The sequence below is a fragment of the Emys orbicularis genome, chromosome 2 (genome assembly GCF_028017835.1).
Source record: "Emys orbicularis isolate rEmyOrb1 chromosome 2, rEmyOrb1.hap1, whole genome shotgun sequence".
Classification (NCBI taxonomy): domain Eukaryota; kingdom Metazoa; phylum Chordata; order Testudines; family Emydidae; genus Emys; species Emys orbicularis.
Genome location: NC_088684.1, coordinates 235,400,226 through 235,420,566, shown reverse-complemented (window position 1 = coordinate 235,420,566; position 20,341 = coordinate 235,400,226). Strand labels below are relative to the sequence as shown.

Genomic DNA, 20,341 nt, shown 5'->3' with positions numbered 1-20,341 from the left:
TTCTAGTGTAGATCTGGCCCAAGCATTGCAGAAAGAGGAGACAAGACATGATACATACTTGACAAACTAGTTTCATATGCTTGTCCCAACAGTAAGTTGTACTGTGTTCTATTTGTAAAGCCAAGCTTTTCCCAAAAATATCTTGGAAGACATGGAAAGTGGCAATCAATCCCAGAGGAACATTTAAGTTTACACATCAGACAAGAAGAGATTGATAGAGTAAGTTTTTTGGGGGGGCGGGGGGGGGGGGGAGAAATGTGCCAGATAGACCGAACTTTTGGCTAGTCCACAAATATATTTACCACTCCATGTGGGGGAGAGGGAAGGGAAAGAACGTAGGCTTTTGTTGGGTGTGTAGGGAGAAAGACAAAGGAAGCCAAAAGAAAAATTAAAGCCCACAACACAATTCTGTAGAATAACCTACTTGGACTGTGTCTGCTTTGTAATATTTCTGATAGTTGCTCCTTCTTTCCCAATAATGGCTCCTACAAACTGCGTGGGAACCAGCATTCTCAGTGGAACATCCGACTGCGGTTTTTGTCTTGTGGCTGCACCAGGTGACCCTTGCCTCGGAGGACCCCTCTGTCCAAATCCACGTCTCCCCTGTGGATGCTGTTGTGCGGGTGGTTGTGCTGCCATTTCATCTGGGATATATGCAACTTTCAAGGAATAGTTTTCAAGCTGGAATCCGTTTAGTTTTTCTATTGCTCTGTACAGTTGCAAAGGGGAAAAATAAGAGAATTATACATGGGACCTTATGAAATGAAAAATCATTCAGTTATGGGCTTCTGCTCATTGTAAACTGCATGAATGAAACTAGAGACTGACACCTACAGTAAAAGTTACACACTTAGGCCTTGTCTACACTACAGCAGCATAGTTATGGCACCGTAGCTATGCCACTGTAAACCCCAGAGTGTAGAGACAGACTACAGTAGGAGTTTTTCCATCACTGTAGGAACTCCACCTCCCTGAGCAACAGTACTTATGTCAACAGAAGCATTCTTCCATCAACCTAGCTGTGTCTACACAGGCTAGCATAGCTAGAGTGCTCAGAGGTGTGGATTTTTCACACTCCTGGGTGCCACACTTATGTCGACTGCATTTTTAAATGTAGATCAGGCCTTATACAACCCAAGATCCAGGATATATAATTACACAGAAAAAGCACTATGCACAAACTTACAAATATGCTCTTGCAAAGTCTGAGGGTATGTCTACACTCTGGAGCCTAAGCCCGCATGGCTATGTCAGCACAGCCCCCTAGCGTATGCACAGCCTACACTGACAACACCTCCCAGAATGACATTAGCCATGTCTCCTTTTGCTGGTATATCTTATATCAGGCAGGTGGTTTAACTATAATGGCAAATTAACTCTTTCTGCTGGTACAAGCCAAGTCTATGCTTGAGGCTTTGCCAGTATTAGCTATACTAACAAAGCTATACTAGCAAAGCCTTTGCATTGTAGACTAACCTTAAGGGCTTGTCTACACTTACATTTTATAGTGCTCTAACCCCCCCTGAGCGCAGCAAGTTTGAACACTTTAAAGTGCTAGTGTGGACAAGCTCCGAGCACTCCCCTCGTGGAGGTGGATTACCAGGAGCGCTGGGAGACCTCTCTCCCAGCACTCACACATGACCACACACACACTTCAAAGCGCTGCCACGGGAGTGCTCCCATTGCACCACTTTGAAGTTGCTAGTGTAGACATAGCCGAAGACAAAAAGTGTTTTTTTTAAAACACAGCTAGCTAACAGGATTTGAAATACCACTCAGCACCTATTTTAGACAGAGTTTAACACCTGTACAATAATATCAGCCAATTATGTTGTAACCTTGTGAGAGAATTAGCCAAGAAATTCACTTGGGGCATGGCTACACTTGCAAATGTAGAGCACTGAGTTAAACCAGCCTTCGTAGAGCACAGTAGGGAAAGCGCAGCAGTCTGTCCACACTGACAGCTGCAAGCGCACTGGCGTGGCCACATTTGCGGCACTTGCAGCAGCATTGGGAGTGGTGCATTGTGGGCAGCTATCCCACAGAGCATGGTGCTGTGGCTTGTGGGAAGGGTGTGGGGCATTCTGGGTCCTGTCCCAACGCCCCGTGATGCATCGGTTCGCATCTCAGCAATCCCTCTGCTTCTGTCCACAATTGGTGCCATCTTTCAACGCTTTTTGTACTACGCGCGCTGTCTTCCCTTTCGGTCTGCGAGAATGAAGCCCGAACTGCTGAGGAATATGCTGACAAGTCTCGCCAGCACATCACATTTGGCAGTCAAGTTATTCCTTAAGATCCAAAGTGACAGTGAGGACTCCGACGATATCAACTCAAGTAACGCATATGACACGAGATTGCTTGTGGCATTCATGGACATGCTCACCACCGTGGAACGGCGCTTTTGGGCTCAGGAAACAAGCACTGAGTGGTGGGATCACATCGTCATGCAAGCCTGGGACGACAAGCAGCGGCTGCAGAACTTTCGGATGAGAAAAGCCACTTTCATGGGACTGTGTGATGAGCTCGCCCCCACCCTGTGGCGCAAGGACACGAGATTGAGAGCTGCCCTGCCCGTGGAGAAGCGGGTGGCTATTGCAATCTGGAAGCTGGCAACTCCACACAGCTAACCTGTTTGGAGTGGGGAAGTCGACCGTTGGAATTGCGTTGATGCAAGTTTGCAGGGCCATTAATTGCATCCTGCTCAGAAGAAACGTGACTCTGGGTAATGTGCATGACATTGTGGCTGGCTTTGCACAAATGGGTTTCCCTAACTGCGGAGAGGCAACAGATGGGACGCATATTCCAATTCTGGCACCAGCCCACCTAGCCTCTGAGTACGTTAATCGGAAGGGCTATTTCTCTATGGTTCTCCAGGCGCTTATGGATCACCGTGGGCATTTCATTGACATTAACACAGGCTGGCCCGGAAAGGTGCATGACACACGCATCTTTCGGAACACAGGCCTGTTCAGGAAGCTGCAAGCCGAGACTTTTTTCCCAGACCAGAAGATCACCATAGGGGAAGTCAAAATGCCCATTGTGATCCTTGGAGACCTCACTTACCCTTTAATGCCATGGCTCATGAAATCCTACACAGCGAGCCTTGACAGCAGCAAGGAGCGGTTCAACAACAGGCTGTCAGTGCAGAATGACTGTGAAGTGTGCTTTTGGCCATTTAAAGGGCCACCGGCGCTCTCTGTATGGGAAGCTGGACCTGGCCGATAACAGCATCCCCCCTGCTTGGGGCTTCAAAAACCCTGGAGCCGGCCCTGGCTATTAGAGGGGCCCAGCGTGGGGCTGCAAGGATTAGGGATGCCTTGAAGAAGCAATTTGAGGCTGAAAGCCACCAGTAATGTCTGGTGCCCTGCACGGGAGGGAAGTGCAGTGGTTCCAATGTGAGTAGGAATCTGTGTTTGCTACATACGATACACTGACTTGCAGTGCCTGTTGCTTTCCTGGACTAAGGTATCTTTTACTTTATGCAATAATGAAGAATGTTTTCACAGCAAAAAAATCCATGTACTGAAAAGAAACACAACTGCTTGGGAAACAGAAAGGGCAAGGGGGTGGGGTGAGGAATGGTACAATCACAGATTTGCGTATGTCCTGTTATCATACTCAGCCTTCCTGTTTGGAGTGCTGTGCAATGAGTGCTGCACTTCAGGATGGCTATATTGCATGGTGATGGGGGTTGAGTGCAGTGGGTAAGGGTCATAGTTTTCAGGGCTGGGTGGTGAAGCTACGGGTGTAGGAGGCAGCTGGTGGTGATAAGAACCCAGAAGTTGGGGAAAGTGGGTTGGAGGTGACATGGGGGCACAAGGGAAAGAGTTTTGAGACAAGGGCTGCAGGGGAGGGGCGCGGTAGTGCTCCGCCTGCATGACTACAAGCGCCTGGATCGAGTCCGCTTGGCGCTCCATGATGCTTATCAGCCACTTCGTGCTTTGGTGCCGGCAATCCACATTCTGCTGGCGGACCCTCCTTTCACTCTCCCGCCACTCCTGCACTTTTTGATTTTCATTAAGGGGGTGCTGCATGACTTCACGCAGCATATCCTTTGCTTCTACATGGCCTCTTCCTGATTTTTTGCAGCTTCTCGGCCGGTGATAACACAGACGGCTGAGATCTCAAGGTTGCATCTGTAAAGGCAAAATGCAACACTTAACAGAGGCAGCATTGTTCACACCAGACAGAGCAATGATTCGTCTGTACTTAAGGAGGGCAAGCACAGTCTACACAATAGCATAATTTGCCCGTCCCAAAGCGAGCGCACATAACCCACGGGAGCCCCAAAATGGTGAGTGAGCACAGGGTCAAGGGGGACTGATTCTTTCATGGCTGTATTGTCCTCTGGGTTTCTGTGCCTTGAGGAGAGCCAAGAGCTGCAGGGGGCCCCTATACTGAACACTGTCACCACATTTTCCACAGGAGTTTGTCCTGGAAGATCTCTCGCTGCTGAGGGTGACCTGGGAAGCAAGGGTGGGTCTTCTACTACAATGCCCTGGCCCATATGCAGCTTGCCTGTGTGCAGCAATGGTCCCCTCGCCCCTCACGGCACAGTGGCATGTTAGCCTGACTGGGACACGGACATGTTAGCCTGACTGGGACAAGGACCACAGTGGCTCTCCCATGAAACCTGTGCAAGCGCATTGCCCAAGTTCTGGCTGAGACCTTTGAAGACATCACTGAGGCTGATTATCGCGATGTGAGAGAGCACATTAACGCCCTATTCCGCATCTAGGCATGCATGCAGCCCTAATCCTCCTTGCCCCAAGAGCCCACACCGAATAACTTCCTTCCCAAAATAAAAGCAGCTTACCGGGAACCTCCTCTGGTGGTTGTCCTTCCCCAAGCACCGGCCGCCGCGACTGGCTACCTTCCCTCCTGGCTTGAGAGCAGCTCCTGGCTGCATGCATCTAGGGATGCTGGGGTGTCTTCCCTCTCCTCAGCATCCTCGCTCCCACTTTGCTCCTCCTCCTCCTGCCTTGTTGGACGGAGCTCCGAAATGTCCATGGTGGTACTCTGAGTGGAGGTGGGGTCACCCACAAGTATCGCATCCAGCTCTTTGTAAAAACGGTAGGTCGCGGGGGCAGCACCGGAGCGGCCGTTTGCCTCGTGGGCTTTGCGGTAGGCATTCCGCAGCTCCTTCTCTTTAACCCTGCACTGCAGTGCGACCCAGTCACGGACCCTTTCCATCATGTCCCTTGATATCTGGCCGAAGGTACTGTAATGCCTACGGCTGGGGCGCAGCTTGGACTGGACAACTTCCTCCCCCCCAAACACTGATGAGGTCCAGCACCTCGCCATTGCTCCATACTGGGGATCGCCTGGCGCGTGGAGGCATGGTCACCTAGAAAGATTCGCTGAGAGCACTCCACGCCTGGCTGAGCAACAGGAAGGGGATTTTCAAAATTCCCAGAGAATTTAAAGGGCGGGTCTGACGGTTGGTCACCTGAGGGCAGGGCAGTAGAGTTCAAACTGATGATCAGAGTGGCTAGAACAGGCATTGTGGGACACTTCTGGAGGCCGATCAGAGCGCAGTACAGGACCAGGGAGTCCACACTGGCACCGCAGCGCTCCAGCGGGGGCGCATCAAATGTTATTCGACTCGCCAAGGTGGAGTACCAGGAGTGCTCTAGCCACGCAGTCAGAGTGCTCTACGTGCCTTGCCAGTGTGGACGGGTCATGAGTTAGAGCGTACTGGGCTGCTTTAATGCGCTCTAACTCGCAAGTGTAGCCATGCCCTTAGTCGGGAGCATAGGTTACAAAACAGCCATCTGACACAATCGAAAGGTGTTGAAATGCATTTGCACTAGTTGCTTAATGGTGTTTCAAATACTAATAGCTACTAATATTCACCCCTTCTTGTCAACTGTTGAGAATAGGCCACTTCCACCTTAACTGAATTGGCTTGTTAGCACTGACCCCCCTCCCCCCACTTGGTAACGCAACTCCCATCTTTTCATGTGCTATAATATATATTCTGCTTACTGTATTTTTCACTCCATGCATCTGATGAAGTGCATTTTAGAGCACGAAAGCTTATGCCCATATAAATTTGGTTAGTCTCTACGGTGCTACAAGAACTCTATTTAAAAAAAAAAAAAAAAAGCTAGCTGGATTTTTTTTTTTAAAAAAACAGGGCACCTTCCCCCTTGGAGGGACCCACTAATTAATACCAAGCCTCTCCCACTAAGCTCCACTAATTCCCACTTTCCTCCTCATTCTCTTTGTTTTTGGGCAAAAGGAGGAACAGAGCAATTACAACAGCATTCCTCATTCTGCCTCATACAAGAGGCAGAGCATGGAATGGAGCTCCCTTCACCAAGTCTCATCTACTCTGGGAAGTAACACTGTGTTATAAAACGTGTGTTTAACAGAAAGAACATAAGGACAGCCATACTGGGTCAGACCAATGGTCCATCTAACCCAAGATCCTGTCTCTGACGACAGTAGCCAGTACCAGAGCGTCAGAGGGAGTGTCCAGAACAGGGCACTTGGAGGGCTTCACCCCATCTTCCTCTCCCAGCTTCTGGCAGTCACAGTTTAGGGTCACCCTGGGCATGGGGTTGCATCCCTGACCATCTTGGCTAATAATCATTGACGGACTTATCCTCTATTAACATATCCTCCATTCTTTTTTGAACCCAGTTATACTTCTGCCCATCTCAACATCCCATGGCAACCAGTTCCATAGGTTAATTGTGCACCGCATGAAAAAGTACTTGTTTGTTTTAAATCTGCTGTGTATTAATTTCTTCGGGTGACCCCTGGTTTTTGTATTGTGGGGAAGGGTAAACAACACTTCTCTATGCACTTTTTCTACACCATGATTTTATAGATCTCTGTCCTATCATCCCTTAGTCAGCTCTTTTCTAAACTGAACAGCCCTAATCTTTTTAGTCTTTCCTCGTAAGGAGCCCATTCCATACCCTGGATCATTTTTCTTGAGCTCCTCTGAACCTTTTCCAGTTCCACTATATCCTTTTTGAGATAGCACCACCAGAACTGGACACAGTACTTAAGGTGTGGGTGCACCATGGATTTATATAGTGGCATTATGATATTTTTCAGACGTATTTTCTACCCTTTTCCTAATAGTTCCCAACAGACTGTTAACCCTTTTCGAGTGCTGCTGCACTTTGAGCTGAAGTTCTCAGAGAGCTACCCACGGTGACCCCAAGATCTGTTTTGTGAGCGGTAACAGGAGGATCCAGGGAACTACAGGCCAGTCAGCCTCACCTCAGTACCTGGAAAAATTATGGAGCAGGTCCTCAAGGAATCAATTCTGAAGCACTTAGAGGAGAGGAAAGTGATCAGGAACAGTCAGCATGGATTCACCAAGGGCAAGTCATGCCTGACTAACCAAATTGCCTTCTATGAGGAGATAACTGGGTCTGTGGATGAGGGGAAAGCAGTGGATGTGTTATTCCTTGACTTTAGCAAAGCTTTTGATACTGTCTCCCACAGTATTCTTGTCAGCAAGTTAAAGAAATATGGGCTGGATGAATGGACTATAAGGTGGATAGAAAGCTGGCTAGATTGTCGGGTTCAACGGGTAGTGATCAACTGCTCCATGTCTAGTTGGCAACCGGTTTCAAGCGGAGTGCCCCAAGGGTCGGTCCTGGGGCCGGTTTTGTTCAGTATCTTCATTAATGATCTGGAGGATGGCGTGGACTGCACTCTCAGCAAGTTTGCAGATGACACTAAACTGGGAGGAGTGGTAGATACGCTGGAGGGTAGGGATAGGATACAGAGGGACCTAGACAAATTAGAGGATTGGGCCAAAAGAAACCTGATGAGGTTCAACAAGGACAAGTGCAGAGTCCTGCACTTAGGACGGAAGCATCCCATTCACTGTTACAGACTAGGGACCGAGTGGCTAGGAAGCAGTTCTGCAGAAAAGGACCTAGGGGTTACAGTGGATGAGAAGCTGGATATGAGTCAACAGTGTGCCCTTGTTGCCAAGAAGGCCAGCGGCATTTTGGGCTGTATAAGTAGGGGCATTGCCAGCAGATCGAGGGACATGATTGTTCCCCTCTATTCGACATTGGTGAGGCCTCATCTGGAGTAGTGTGTCCAATTTTGGGCCCCACACTACAAGGAGGATGTGGAAAAATTGGAAAGAGTCCAGCGGAGGGCAACAAAAATGATTAGGGGTCTGGAGCACATGACTTATGAGGAGAGGCTGAGGGAACTGGGATTGTTTAGTCTGCAGAAGAGAAGAATGAGGGGGGATTTGATAGCTGCTTTCAACTACCTGAAAGGGGGTTCCAAAGAGGATGGATCTAGACTGTTCTCAGTGGTACCAGATGACAGAACAATGAGTAATGGTCTGAAGTTGCAGTCGGGGAGGTTTAGGTTGGATATTAGGAAAAACTTTTTCACTAGGAGGGTGGTGAAGCACTGGAATGGGTTACCTAGCGATGTGGTGGAATCTCCTTCCTTAGAGGTTTTTAAGGTCAGGCTTGACAAAGCCCTGGCTGGGATGATTTAGTTGGGAATTGGTCCTGCTTTGAGCAGGGGGTTGGACTAGATGACCTCCTGAGGTCCCTTCCAACCCTGATATTCTATGATTCTATGAACAGCTAATTTAGAAACCATTATATGTGTGTCGTTGGGATTATGTTTTCCCATGTCCCTTACTTTGCACTTATCAGTGTTGAATTTCATTCGCCATTTTATTTCCCAGTTACCCATAATACAAAACATTAGACCCATCTCGTGTCAGCCACAACCAGCTGACATTTTTAAAATAAACAGTCCTCAGCCTGGTCTACTCATAAAACATAGATCAACCTAGCTATATCACTCAGAGGTGTGAAAAATTCACACCCCTGAGAAGCATAGTTAAGTGGACCTAAGCCCCAGCACATACACTGCTAGACTGATGAAAGAATTCTTCAGTCAAACTAGCTATTGCCTCTTGAGAGGGTGTATTTGCTATAGCAATGGAAAAACCCCTCCTGTCGCTATATCAAGTGTTTACGCCACAGTGCCGCTATAGTGCTTGTAGTATAGAAACGTCCCTTGTCTACACCAAGTACTGTGCTCTGTTTAGCTTCGTGTTAAATGCGTTATCAATGCAATATTCTTTCCCAGTGTAGAAAAGACCCTGGACACTGAAAAACAAACCCACTTTGTGGGGCAAGCATGACAGCATTGTTCCTTTCCCATTAAAGTAGGGGAGAAACACACTAACCTTAACCACCAAAGGTGCCTGTCAAATGAGTTTCAGGGATAGCACATAGGTAGAAAGTGTCCCCAGTATACTCCTTCCATTACGGTGTTACTCCCAGGGAAAAGAAAGATCTTTTTAAAAATTAGTATTATTAAATAGCCCAGGATTGCCCTGGAATAGAAAAGCTTTCTGAGAGCAGGATTCTTTTGGATTTCAATGCCATTACAGTTTACAGCAGAAAAAGTCACCAATGTGGATGAACTAGGTCGGAGATATACTGAATCTAGAAAAAAACAGAGTGCCATGCATAGTGCTGTAAATATCTGTTCACTAATTTTGTAACTTTTTTCCAAGCAAAGCTATTTATTTGTGGGGAGGGTTTATTGCTATGTCATAGGTGGGGCCGATAGTGCTGCCTATTAAGGTTTTCTGACACTTTCCATTATAGACCCTGTTTTCAGTTGTTTGTAACTTTGCCAAACTTTATCCATTTGGGGTGAAGATTTCCATGCTCATGTCTGCCTCATGCTGATTTTTTACACACACGAGGCAGACATAATCCTGGAAAAAATTTTAAGACTTCAGCCAGAACAGATTGAGAACAAGGCTAGAGAAAAATACATAATTATGCCCATGTTACAAATTCTGGCAACCTTTTCTTTGAAAAGCTCTAGTGCCCTCATTCTTTAGAGCAGGGTTGTAAGACCAAGAAAACCGCAGTTCACACATGTGCAGTAAATACTTAGGGCATGTGCACACTACAACTGTGTCATCATAGTGCAATAGTGTAGATTCAGTGGTTCTCAAACGGTGGGTCAGGACCCCAAAGTGGGTCATGACCCCATTTAAATGGGGTCGCCAGGGCCAGCATTAGACTTGCTGAGGCCCGGGGCAGAAGCCAAAGCCTGAGGGCCCACTACCCTGGGCTGAATCTGATGCCTGAGGGCTCCATCCTGGGAAGCCGGGCTCAGGTTCAGCCCCCCTCACCACCAGGGGTCATGTAATAATTTTTGTTGTCAAAAGAGAGTCGTGGTGCAATGAAGTTTGAGAACCGCTGATGCTTCCTACACTGACAGAAGGGGTTTTTCGGTCTATATAGTTAATTCATCTCTCCGAGAGGCAATACTAGATCGACAGAAGAATTGTTCTGCAGATGAGGTGCATCTACACCAGGTGTTAGGACAACCTAACTACAGTGCTCAGGGCATTACTTTTCTACAGCCCTGAGAGACGTAGCTAGGTTGATCTGATTTTTAAGCATAGACCGGGCATTGAATTTTAGCAGCTAAATTCCTCAAAGATTCCATCTGCACTGAGCATATTCCAGTCTGGGGCTGAGCAGGACTTTCCCTGCAGTTGCAGTTTGGGGCTGCTATAGGCCATGCCAGGCAGGTCCAGGCCCCTGAACTGAGAGTAGGGAAACACTCTCTCCTGTGCTCCTAAAGACCTCCCTCCTGGTGCAGGCAGCATTTGACCTGGATGCAGAGGGCCCTAGGAGTCTCAGATTGAGCGCCCAAAATTAGTGGATACTTTTAACCTTGATCTCTCTCTGCCTCAGATCCCTATCTGTAAAATAGGAATACCACACACCCCTCACCTCACAGGACGTTATGAAAATAAATTAATATTGGTGAAGGACCAGGATGCTATATAGTGAGGACTGCCAAAGAAAAGTCAATGAGGAAATCAGCAATTCTGGGGTTTGAATAGTGTGCAGTAAATAAGGCACAGGCCACACATTGACTAGCTGCTCATTAATTGACCACCATCCATCCTATGCATTGCATGAGGCAGGTGTCCTGCAAAAAAAAGGAACATGTGATCATGGAATTAAAGACTATCATAATGCACAAGGGGCCAAATTAAGATTGCACAGGCAACTTTAATTCTGACATTTCCCAACTTCTGAGTGTTTTGACTTTGCAACCTTAATGTTTTTATATATTTTGTGCTTAATAAAAAGATGAAGAGGGGATTGAGTGGAAAATAAGTCATTTTACAAAGGTGGTGGTAGGCCCATTGCTGATTCCTCCCCCTCCCCCTCCCCCACCAATACCTTATTCCTTCCCACATTTGTTTGCCAAGTTCACGTACTGTCATCTTCTAACCCTCAAACAAAATGCTTCAAGCTGCTTTTGCTTCAAGAAAAAAGCTTTATGGCAGAATCCCAGCACTGTTATGAGCAACCCTACACCAAACCAGTGCATAGCTTTCTTACATATGTTTAAGGAAATATTTCCGCCTGTATCTCATCTGCATATATATCACTTCTACACACCGTAGATGACACAGCAACGACTGCGCAGCCCTGTGTGTTTTCAGTGCAACATAAGCAGGATCTTTTTAATTACTATATAGATCAGAACTTATTGCTGTGATTTCATTAAGTCAGTACATCGCTTAAATACACAGAAAGTAGTGAGAATTGGAAAGGGGGGTGGGGGGAGATGAAATAAATGTAAAAGATGAGTAGGGACTAGAGTGGGAAGAAGTGTACTACTGGACTAGATTTACTTATTTTTACTAATTAAAACTACAGTAAGTGACCATCCCATGCTCTGGATGCCCTAATAGACCACTGAAGTTCATTTTAAACCCATCTTCTGTAATAAAGCTGCTCCTCTCAGAGCCAACCAATTACCCAACAATTTAAACACCAAATCCCAACAGCTATCACATCTCTGTATTCTTCAACCACCTCCTCCCCAAATCCTTGGGAGAAAAGATGGCCCTTGCAGTGTGAGCAGAAGGTTAATTAACCCAGGCTTCAGTGGAGAAAGTGAGGAAGCAAACTACACTTCAGAAGCTCTCACTCATGTACAACAAGGGGACTCTAGCACCTTTGTTGATCTCAATGGTATCAGCATGGCATAAGGAAATAAGTGGTATCTCAATCCCACTAGAAGCGCCTTCCAGCCAAAGCAAATAGGAAATAATAACATTAGCAGATGGAAGGGGACAAAGAATTAAAAAAAAAAATCTGATGGGTGAAAATGTTTCCTGTTCTTTGCGACCCATATATCTAGCACTATTTGCAGAGTGGACAACAGTGAGACTGCACACATTCAGAACCTCTCCTTCTGGCAGCACCTGTGAGACCAGTGCCATTTCAAAACACCAACTCAATAGAGCAAAAATGAGGTGATCAAACAGGACAAATGCTACTTAGTCATCCTTAGCTCAGATCTCATGAGACTCTGCATAGTTAACATGAAAGACTTGTTTAATGGAAGGTTGGTGAACAACTTGTATCAGGAGGCACCACTTGTGCCTGCCAAACTCTGACCTACAAACTATCTACTACCCAGATGTGAAAAAAATAAAAGTGGCTTGGTAGAGATAAAGGGGAGAAGTTGAGAGAGAAGAGTTAAATAGAGAGCACTGAACCTGTTAACACCAGGAGATGACACCCCAAATCTTGTTTAATTCAGTCTGTTAAGTTAAAAAACAACAACAACATCTCTATGCCAGTCAACTGCAAGAGTGGGAAGCGGTGATCAACTGGACAGGATGCTCAAAGTACAAGTATTTTATCAGAGAGAAAACAGTATGTTTAGAAGAGGGCCATGGCCATTGTTCATAACCTGAGACATAAAACCTCGCTCAGAAATAAATGGCTTCCTGCATTAGAATGAAAGAAATATTAGGTATATCATGTTTTCATGTAAGTTCTTGGTTTCAAATCAAGAGCAGCAGGTCTTGTTATGGTCTTCTCATCAGCTTCCAAGGCAAGCGTGTCTGTCGCTCTGTCCCTCTCATGCTGTGGTAGGCTAAACAATATTCTCAACTGCTGAACACACCACCTTCCCCTTTAAGGTTCCACGTCTTATGGTTAACCAGTTATTCACTGGTGTTCTGATGGCACCAAAGACTATGTGGGCAAGGTATTTCACTCCCAAGCCCAACCTGTGTCTACAATACTAGAAAAATTTTCCAGTGGACACACTTGTATGAAGGTCTTGGATGGCAGCATTTCTTTTGCATAATTATATTCTTCTGCATTTAAATACCGATATTTCTTTCATAAGTAGTTTTCAACATCAAAAAAACAACATAAAACCACAATAGAAATATAACAGACTGTAATTTCACAAAACTCAGGATTTTCACTGTTTGGTTCCCATAGCAACCTTAGTTCTGCCCCCTTGCAGCAGGTATTGCAACAGTATTTGATACATGATCAAGAATTTATGCAATAACACACAATGTTTCAGATGTGTACCGGTCATTAAAAAGGTATGGTTTCTTTGCACTATATACTGTCCAGTGTCATAACAGCGTACTCTGATGCATACATGTGTCTCATAAAACAAACATATTTCAGTGCAGCTTTCGGATGCTAATAATACTTATCAGGTTATACTATATCTGAAAAGGCATACATCCTTAAGGTCCAGGCACTGTAGCCAAAAATTAAAATATAGTCAGTTCAAAAATAGAGCCAGCAGGTATTCATCCCCAAGCCAAAGAAAATAATCAACCACAATAAAACCAGATCCAAACAATACCCCTTTCCCTCCCTTCACCCCCAAATATTCACCCATAAAATGACCCTCCCTCGCAAAAGCCCGGGTAAAGAGATGGGTCCCGTTGCATGCCTTGGGGGTCAACAAATGTGGGTTATTTTAGACCAAGGAGGGAAATGATAAGAGTAGGGTTTTGAAGTTTACCGCAAGGGGCATGATTTTGACCTACTGTATAAGTCCCTAAGTGGCTTGGGACCTCACAATCAACAGGCTCTTCTGTTACACAAATGGGCTCCAGTGCCTATGTTGATTGTGAGTTTGTCAAGATGGCACAAGGAGAGGTAATCTCTCAATAGGCAGGTCCCAAGCCACTTAGGGACTTATACAGTAGGTCAAAATCATTCCCTTCAACTCTACCCTGAAATCAATAAGCCAACAATGCAAGTCACAGACCACTGGGCTTATATGCTCCCACTGAGATATGCTGTTGAAGAGGGCTGCAGCATTCTGTATCAGTATCTGGATTGATTTAAGATGTGTAGCCCCAGGTAGAATATGTTACAGGACTCCTGTCTTGAGATGGCAAAACACAACAATCACAGTAGCTAGGCTTGCAGCATCTGAAAGGAACAGTCAGAATTTTCTAGTCAGATGAAGACTTGGGGGGAGGGAGGGAGGGAAGGGGACCACCCCTCATTTCTGGTCACTGCTACTACACTGTAACAGCCAGTGGGGATTAGACACCAGAAACAGACAAATCATCTATCAGAAGGGCAGATAGAATCCTCAGCCTGTCTTCTGATTGCTTCCCTTAGAATGCAAGTATCATCTCCACCCGCTAACTCATCCATGCCCCCATCTCACCCAGATACTGGCTAAGCATTTGACAGCACTGGCTAAAAAGGCTGAGCTGGATACAGAGCTGAGGGACAACTCATGCATCCTCATCAACTGTTCCAATGGCCCCAAATAAACATGGCACAAGAGAGGAGACTAGATGGACTGCCGTGGGACTCCAAATGACACCACCTTTAGGAATGAACAGCAACGGCCCACCCAAAACAGCTCGCAGGGAGCACACAGCAAAGGAGGAATGAGTCCCCTGACAGCTGCCCTATCCACTCTTGTACCATCCAGAATTTGATGTCCTGCATTTACTCAGTCTACTATTTTCAAAGTTCAAAACATTGTCTTTCTTGAAACAGTTTTCTTCTGGCACCTCTTTTTCAGCACTGACTACAGGCCAACGTTAAATACAAAGAACACCAAGGCATACATGTCTGAGCTGTCTGATCACAACCTAAAGAAAACTAACTTGGCAATTTCCCCCACATTTTGATAACACAAAATGCAGCCTCAGAAGCTCATTTCTGAACTAAAACCAAGAGACATTTTATTTCAAAACAATAATGCTTTTAAAGATTCTAAACAACTGCAAACAGGTTCAATATCATCTCAGTCTTGTATTATAGCATTACCAACACACATGCTGTTATATATTTCTGCTAATACACACTTCAACAAGGAAATACACCATAAAATTCAACTATTGCTTAAGCAAATGGTGCTGCAGCCGAGATGTGGTCAGCTTTATATGTTACTACCAGCCATAGCTTGTAAACCAACCCAACTAAATGCTAGCTTTGTATTTAGTTGCATTGCAGTAGCCCCTAGATGCCCCAATCAGGATCAAGGCACCTCTGTTGGAAGCACTATACAAATACACATGAAGACATGGTCTCTGGCTCAAAGCAGTTTGCAATCTAAGAGCTTTATTAATCCTAAACATATCCTAAATGTGAAACCAGTATCAGCTGTTGAGTTCAATTGTCATAAGCAGCTTCATAAAGCCCAGTTCTCATTCATATTCAGACTGACCACTATCTTAGTGAAATCAGAGCTCATTAATTTTATAGCCATTACTTACCACTTGAACCTGTTTCAAGTAGCAAACTTCATCTGTGCCTTGAAATCCAGCCAACTGAAACTCAACATCAGTCAATAAAAGAGAAAAGCCATGTGTACCCTTTCAACAGTTAATTTTCATGACAGAGGCCTCACAGAGCTTTTCTTTTTAAATATATACACACACACGCACCCGGCTACCTCTCCTGTTTGTGGTCTCTAAAAGATGAGAGTTCATATCCAACTACCCAACCATAGTTAAAGGCCTAACCACACTTTCTATCAGGAACCATAATTCACCCTTTGTAACCTGCGAGTCCACATTTTAACATCCACAAAACATTCTCTTCATCCATCTGTTCATTAGGTTTCTATCCAATACAAGTACTGACAGCTATGCTAGAGTGTACTACAAATTCCACACAACCCTTCATTATTCAAAAGTTCCATCCAATATTCACTTCAGTCCCTCCTCCAAAGTTTACGTTTGCCTCTAGTTCATCTGCCTCAAATGAGCTATTTTCAATTATTTGATTTCCTCTCCTCATGCATAACAAAGTTTGTTCCCAATGGACTAGTGACTGGCTGCTTATCATTGTGTCTATTTGTGATTAACTTTAAAAACTGTATTTGAATAAGGAATATATACAGGAATACAGTAGCAGCAAGACCGTTGCCAGTTGTTGCACCTACCTCTAAGGTTAGCAAAAAGACATGAAACATTCAAGAAGTCATGTCACAGTTTCTAGATCCAAAGCATGGATTACACAATTCCATGGGGTATTTTCAGACACATTTTGTTCACATTTTGTTCAAAGCCATGTTCTGACACATGACAAAGTTTCAATGTGGTTCCAATATCTTTTATTCTTTTGGTGCTAAAAACATTCATAAATTTTACTACAAAATCATTAAGACAGAATTTCAAGGCAAGATGGACTCCTAAAACATGGAACTTTTGAAAGGAAAAGAAAATTAAACAGCAACTCAATCTCTGGATCCCTGATACACTTCCTCTTAAAGGAAAACTGCTTATGTCACATGTTCCACAAGTGAAATTCGTTTAGATTGCATTAATTGGCAGAAACACTTAAAAAATTCTGGGGAGCAAAATGGAATTACTGAATTATGGGTTGGTGCAAATGTTATATCACTATGTACCGTAAGAAGTAAGAGTGCATCTCAACTGCTGCTTATAGTTAGCCACAAGGTGGCAGGAATTTCAAAGTAAAAAGAGCCCAACATTTCTGTATGTTTTTTGTACTGTTGTGGTTAGAAGAGGAGAGTGAAAGAGCATGCCTATGCCCCAGATAAGAAGATGGAATATCTGAGATGTCTCAAGGAAGACACTCCCTCACCCATCTTGGAAAGGCAAAATTATACATACATTAATATGTCTAATGTGATACAAAATGTTAATACAAAGGCAATCTTCTCCTATCCAGTAAGTGAAATTATAAAAAATAATTTAAAAATATTAAAATACGATAGTTTTGGATTAAAAAACGCCAAAAACCGTAGATACAAGCAAATAAATCAACAGGCAATGGATGCTAAGTTAAAAAAGACAGAATAATTCATATAATCAGAATAAGGCAAATGGATCATTTCAAGTTACATATTTATTTAAAAGCAGCAGCAACTTTCCAACTGACTAAACATTCAATCTTCAGGGGAGATTTTAACCAAAATTAGCAAAAAATCAAGAGAGGGCACACCCTCAGGAGGTAATGAAAATGCACCAGGCCTCTAGCTTTACTAAGAGTTTTTAGCAATGTTTTTACAAGCCTGATCCAAAGCCCACTGACAGAAAATGAGGGTATTTAATGGAGTCAGTGGGATTTTGATCAGCTCCTAAGAGAGATTTGTGGTAAATAATTTTCCCAATTCTGAATTCACATGTCTTCAGGATTTCAAATATTAAAAAAAAGCAGGAAAGAAAGTTGGTGTACAACTGACAGTAAATTGAGGTAAAGAAGAGAAGCTTTCCTAAGGTGCAATTGAACAGAAGCAAAAATATACATACAGACACTCCCCGGGTTATGCAAGACACGACTTACGCAAATTAGCATTTACGGAAAAAGTTCCATAAGCCAAAAATAGGATTTTCGAGTTGCGGAAATATTTGCGTAACGTACGGGTATACGTTTCCGACTTACGCAAAATTCAAGTTACACAAGGCTTTCCAGAACGGAACGATTGCGTAAGTCGGGGGGCGTCTGTACTACTTTACATCAAGATATGCTGAGCTCAGATTTATGAGTTAAGCTATAAAAACAAAGTGAACAAAAATATACTTACTGTCTAGCTTGGTCCTTATTGGCGTATGTTACATTTACTACTGCAGTCTCTGTGTCAGTGTTCACTAGAGGGGAAAATGCAACAGAAGAAAAAATTAAGTTCACTTCCCACTCACTTCACCCTCTATAAATCTAAAAGCAATTTGAGTTTAGAGCTTGTGTACCTTGCTCACAGTTCTCCACTGTTCCATATTGAGCTAACAAACTATCCAGCACCTATCAAAGGGAAAAGAAGTTGCAAATTTGAGTTTCAAAATTTCTTGACAAAAAGGCACCACCTGTCATTACACTATACACTAGAACTTGTAAATTGTAGAATGCATAATATTCAAAAGAACTTCCCACTTTGGGGTTGTGGATAGAGGATATTCATGGAAGGGTACATGCAGTTTGTTCATTTTTTCCATCCCTCCCAACTTCGAGATCTGCATTTGAAATCTCATGTATTTGGTTTTTCCTGAGCTCTCATCTACATGAGGGGATTGACAAAAATAATAAGCTATTCTGGTCAAATTCCCCATGTAGACAAGCCCTGGGTGACCCAGAAGCAGCAATCACTTGACAACCATGTAGAAGTCGTGACGGCCTTGTGTTTTCGAAGAAGGGCAGGAGGAGAAACCGGTATAGAGAAAGATTAAGGGGAAGAACTACAATTCCAATTAGCCCCTCGTCTAATAACTAAAGTTTCATTTGGAGCAATCACCTTCTCCATAACCATAATGGAAAAATAGTCATAATTTTAGAAAAGGGTGAGAAAACATAAAATATTCCAGACAGAGCCAGTTTTCAAATATATTTGGTAAAGTTAGAAGTCTCAGTTATCGCCCCATTTTCCTCCATCTCAAAATCCTTTAACCTTTTCCTAAACCTACATTGTTTTAAAATTTAATTTTCTTCCCATTAAGAATTTGTTGAATAATAGAAATAACTGAACAGCAGTAACTGGTATAGACAGCAATCACGTTATTATGGTTCATCAGATTTTAACATTTTATCTCAAGTCATAAATCTTGTTAAGGTATTAAAGCAATGCCTAAGCAGTTTGCAATTCACATTGAGCAACAAAAACTAAATCTGCAACCTATAAGGTGTCACATACACCATTTTCTCTACAAATATTCACTTAATGTTAAATATGTAGCATAATACTGATGAGGGGAGGAAAACCATTTGATATGAAGAAAAAATCCACATGCATCAGAACAGCACAGCTCACAATTCCTATAAATCTCTAACAACCACAACTAAGATAAACATGCAAAATAACTGGTCTTTAAAATAAAATAAATAAGACTTCAAAGCATGGTATGTTTCAATGAGAAATTAGAAGTGTAACAAGAAAAACATTTATTGATGAACTGTAGACATTTAGTACAATGTAAAAAACAATTCTGAATTGAACTGCAGTTTATTCCTTTCTCTGCCATTTATTAAATAGGAAATATATGCAGACACTTGAAATGTAACTTTTCTAGTCAGACACATAAATGGCAGTACATTGTTCCCCAAATTTAGTCATGAAGAATCACCCTGAACAGCAGTATTTTCCCATCTACTTCATTTAGGAACTATTAAAGAGTTTTCTGACAGCACTTGGTCTATTACACAATAGTTAAAAGTTTAAACTCTTCCTTCATTCAACTAGAAATTTGTTTAGTCTGTGTAATTAATTTAAGCAAGCTCCTTTTAGGACAATCCTGTAGAAATTGGAGACTTCTCTGAAGCCCATCTGAAATTCCAAAATTTAAAACTGATTCACACTTACAAACACACTACACTAAGTATCACTGATGCTAAGACTTCAGGAGGGTTAAAAAAAGGGATCTGACATTTATATGGAAAATATATAATATATATATGAACTAAGTAATTAACTAACTAGAGTAAATGTGAAAGTCATAGGATTTTCTGACTTCATGCTTTAGGACATAAACCAGCTACTCACTCACTGCCCGGGATTAGAGAGAGAAAACGTTTCCCCTAGATAATTTATGCAATAATTTTGCCACAATATCCAGAGCGCCCATTAGCATCAGTGTCCCACTGTACTAGGTGCTGTCCAAAATGCAAAAGCAAGGCAGGCCCTTGCTTCAAAAAGCCTCTATAAGTATTTTTCTTCTGATAGGATAGTAGACTAGACAGTCCATTGTCTGATAAGGCAATTTCATTTCTACATTACATCAACACCACTGCAGTGTCACTGACTTGATAGTACTATAAAATAATGTAACTATTCTGTTTTTTCACAAGTTTACATTTAAAGTTACAATTAAACTCTGTAATGATCAGCCAACTCAAGTTCACCCAGGTCCAAAACTGCAATATCTTACATTTGATTTTTTGTTTTTATTTTAACCATCTGTTATAAGAACAGGACTGAAATTCCCAGTGTTCTGTACAGCTTTGCAGAATAAAATTTCTCCAATATTTTGTAAACTGGTTATATGTGTGTATTAAATGTGTGTCCTGTCCCAAAGATTTTTAAATATACA

The 20,341-nt window shown here is 43.4% G+C and overlaps 1 protein-coding gene across 1 annotated transcript in view; it reads right to left on the bottom strand.

Annotated features, from left to right (window-relative positions):
• Positions 1-20,341, bottom strand: part of IGF2BP3 (insulin like growth factor 2 mRNA binding protein 3) — a 179,793-nt gene that overhangs the window by 63,527 nt on the left and 95,925 nt on the right. Inside the window, exons 4-6 of the mRNA XM_065400075.1 lie at positions 18,014-18,065; positions 17,851-17,914; positions 425-709 (exon numbers count right to left, since the gene is read on the bottom strand). Coding sequence (XP_065256147.1) covers positions 425-709; positions 17,851-17,914; positions 18,014-18,065 — 401 coding nt within the window. The remainder of the gene's footprint in view (positions 1-424; positions 710-17,850; positions 17,915-18,013; positions 18,066-20,341) is intronic.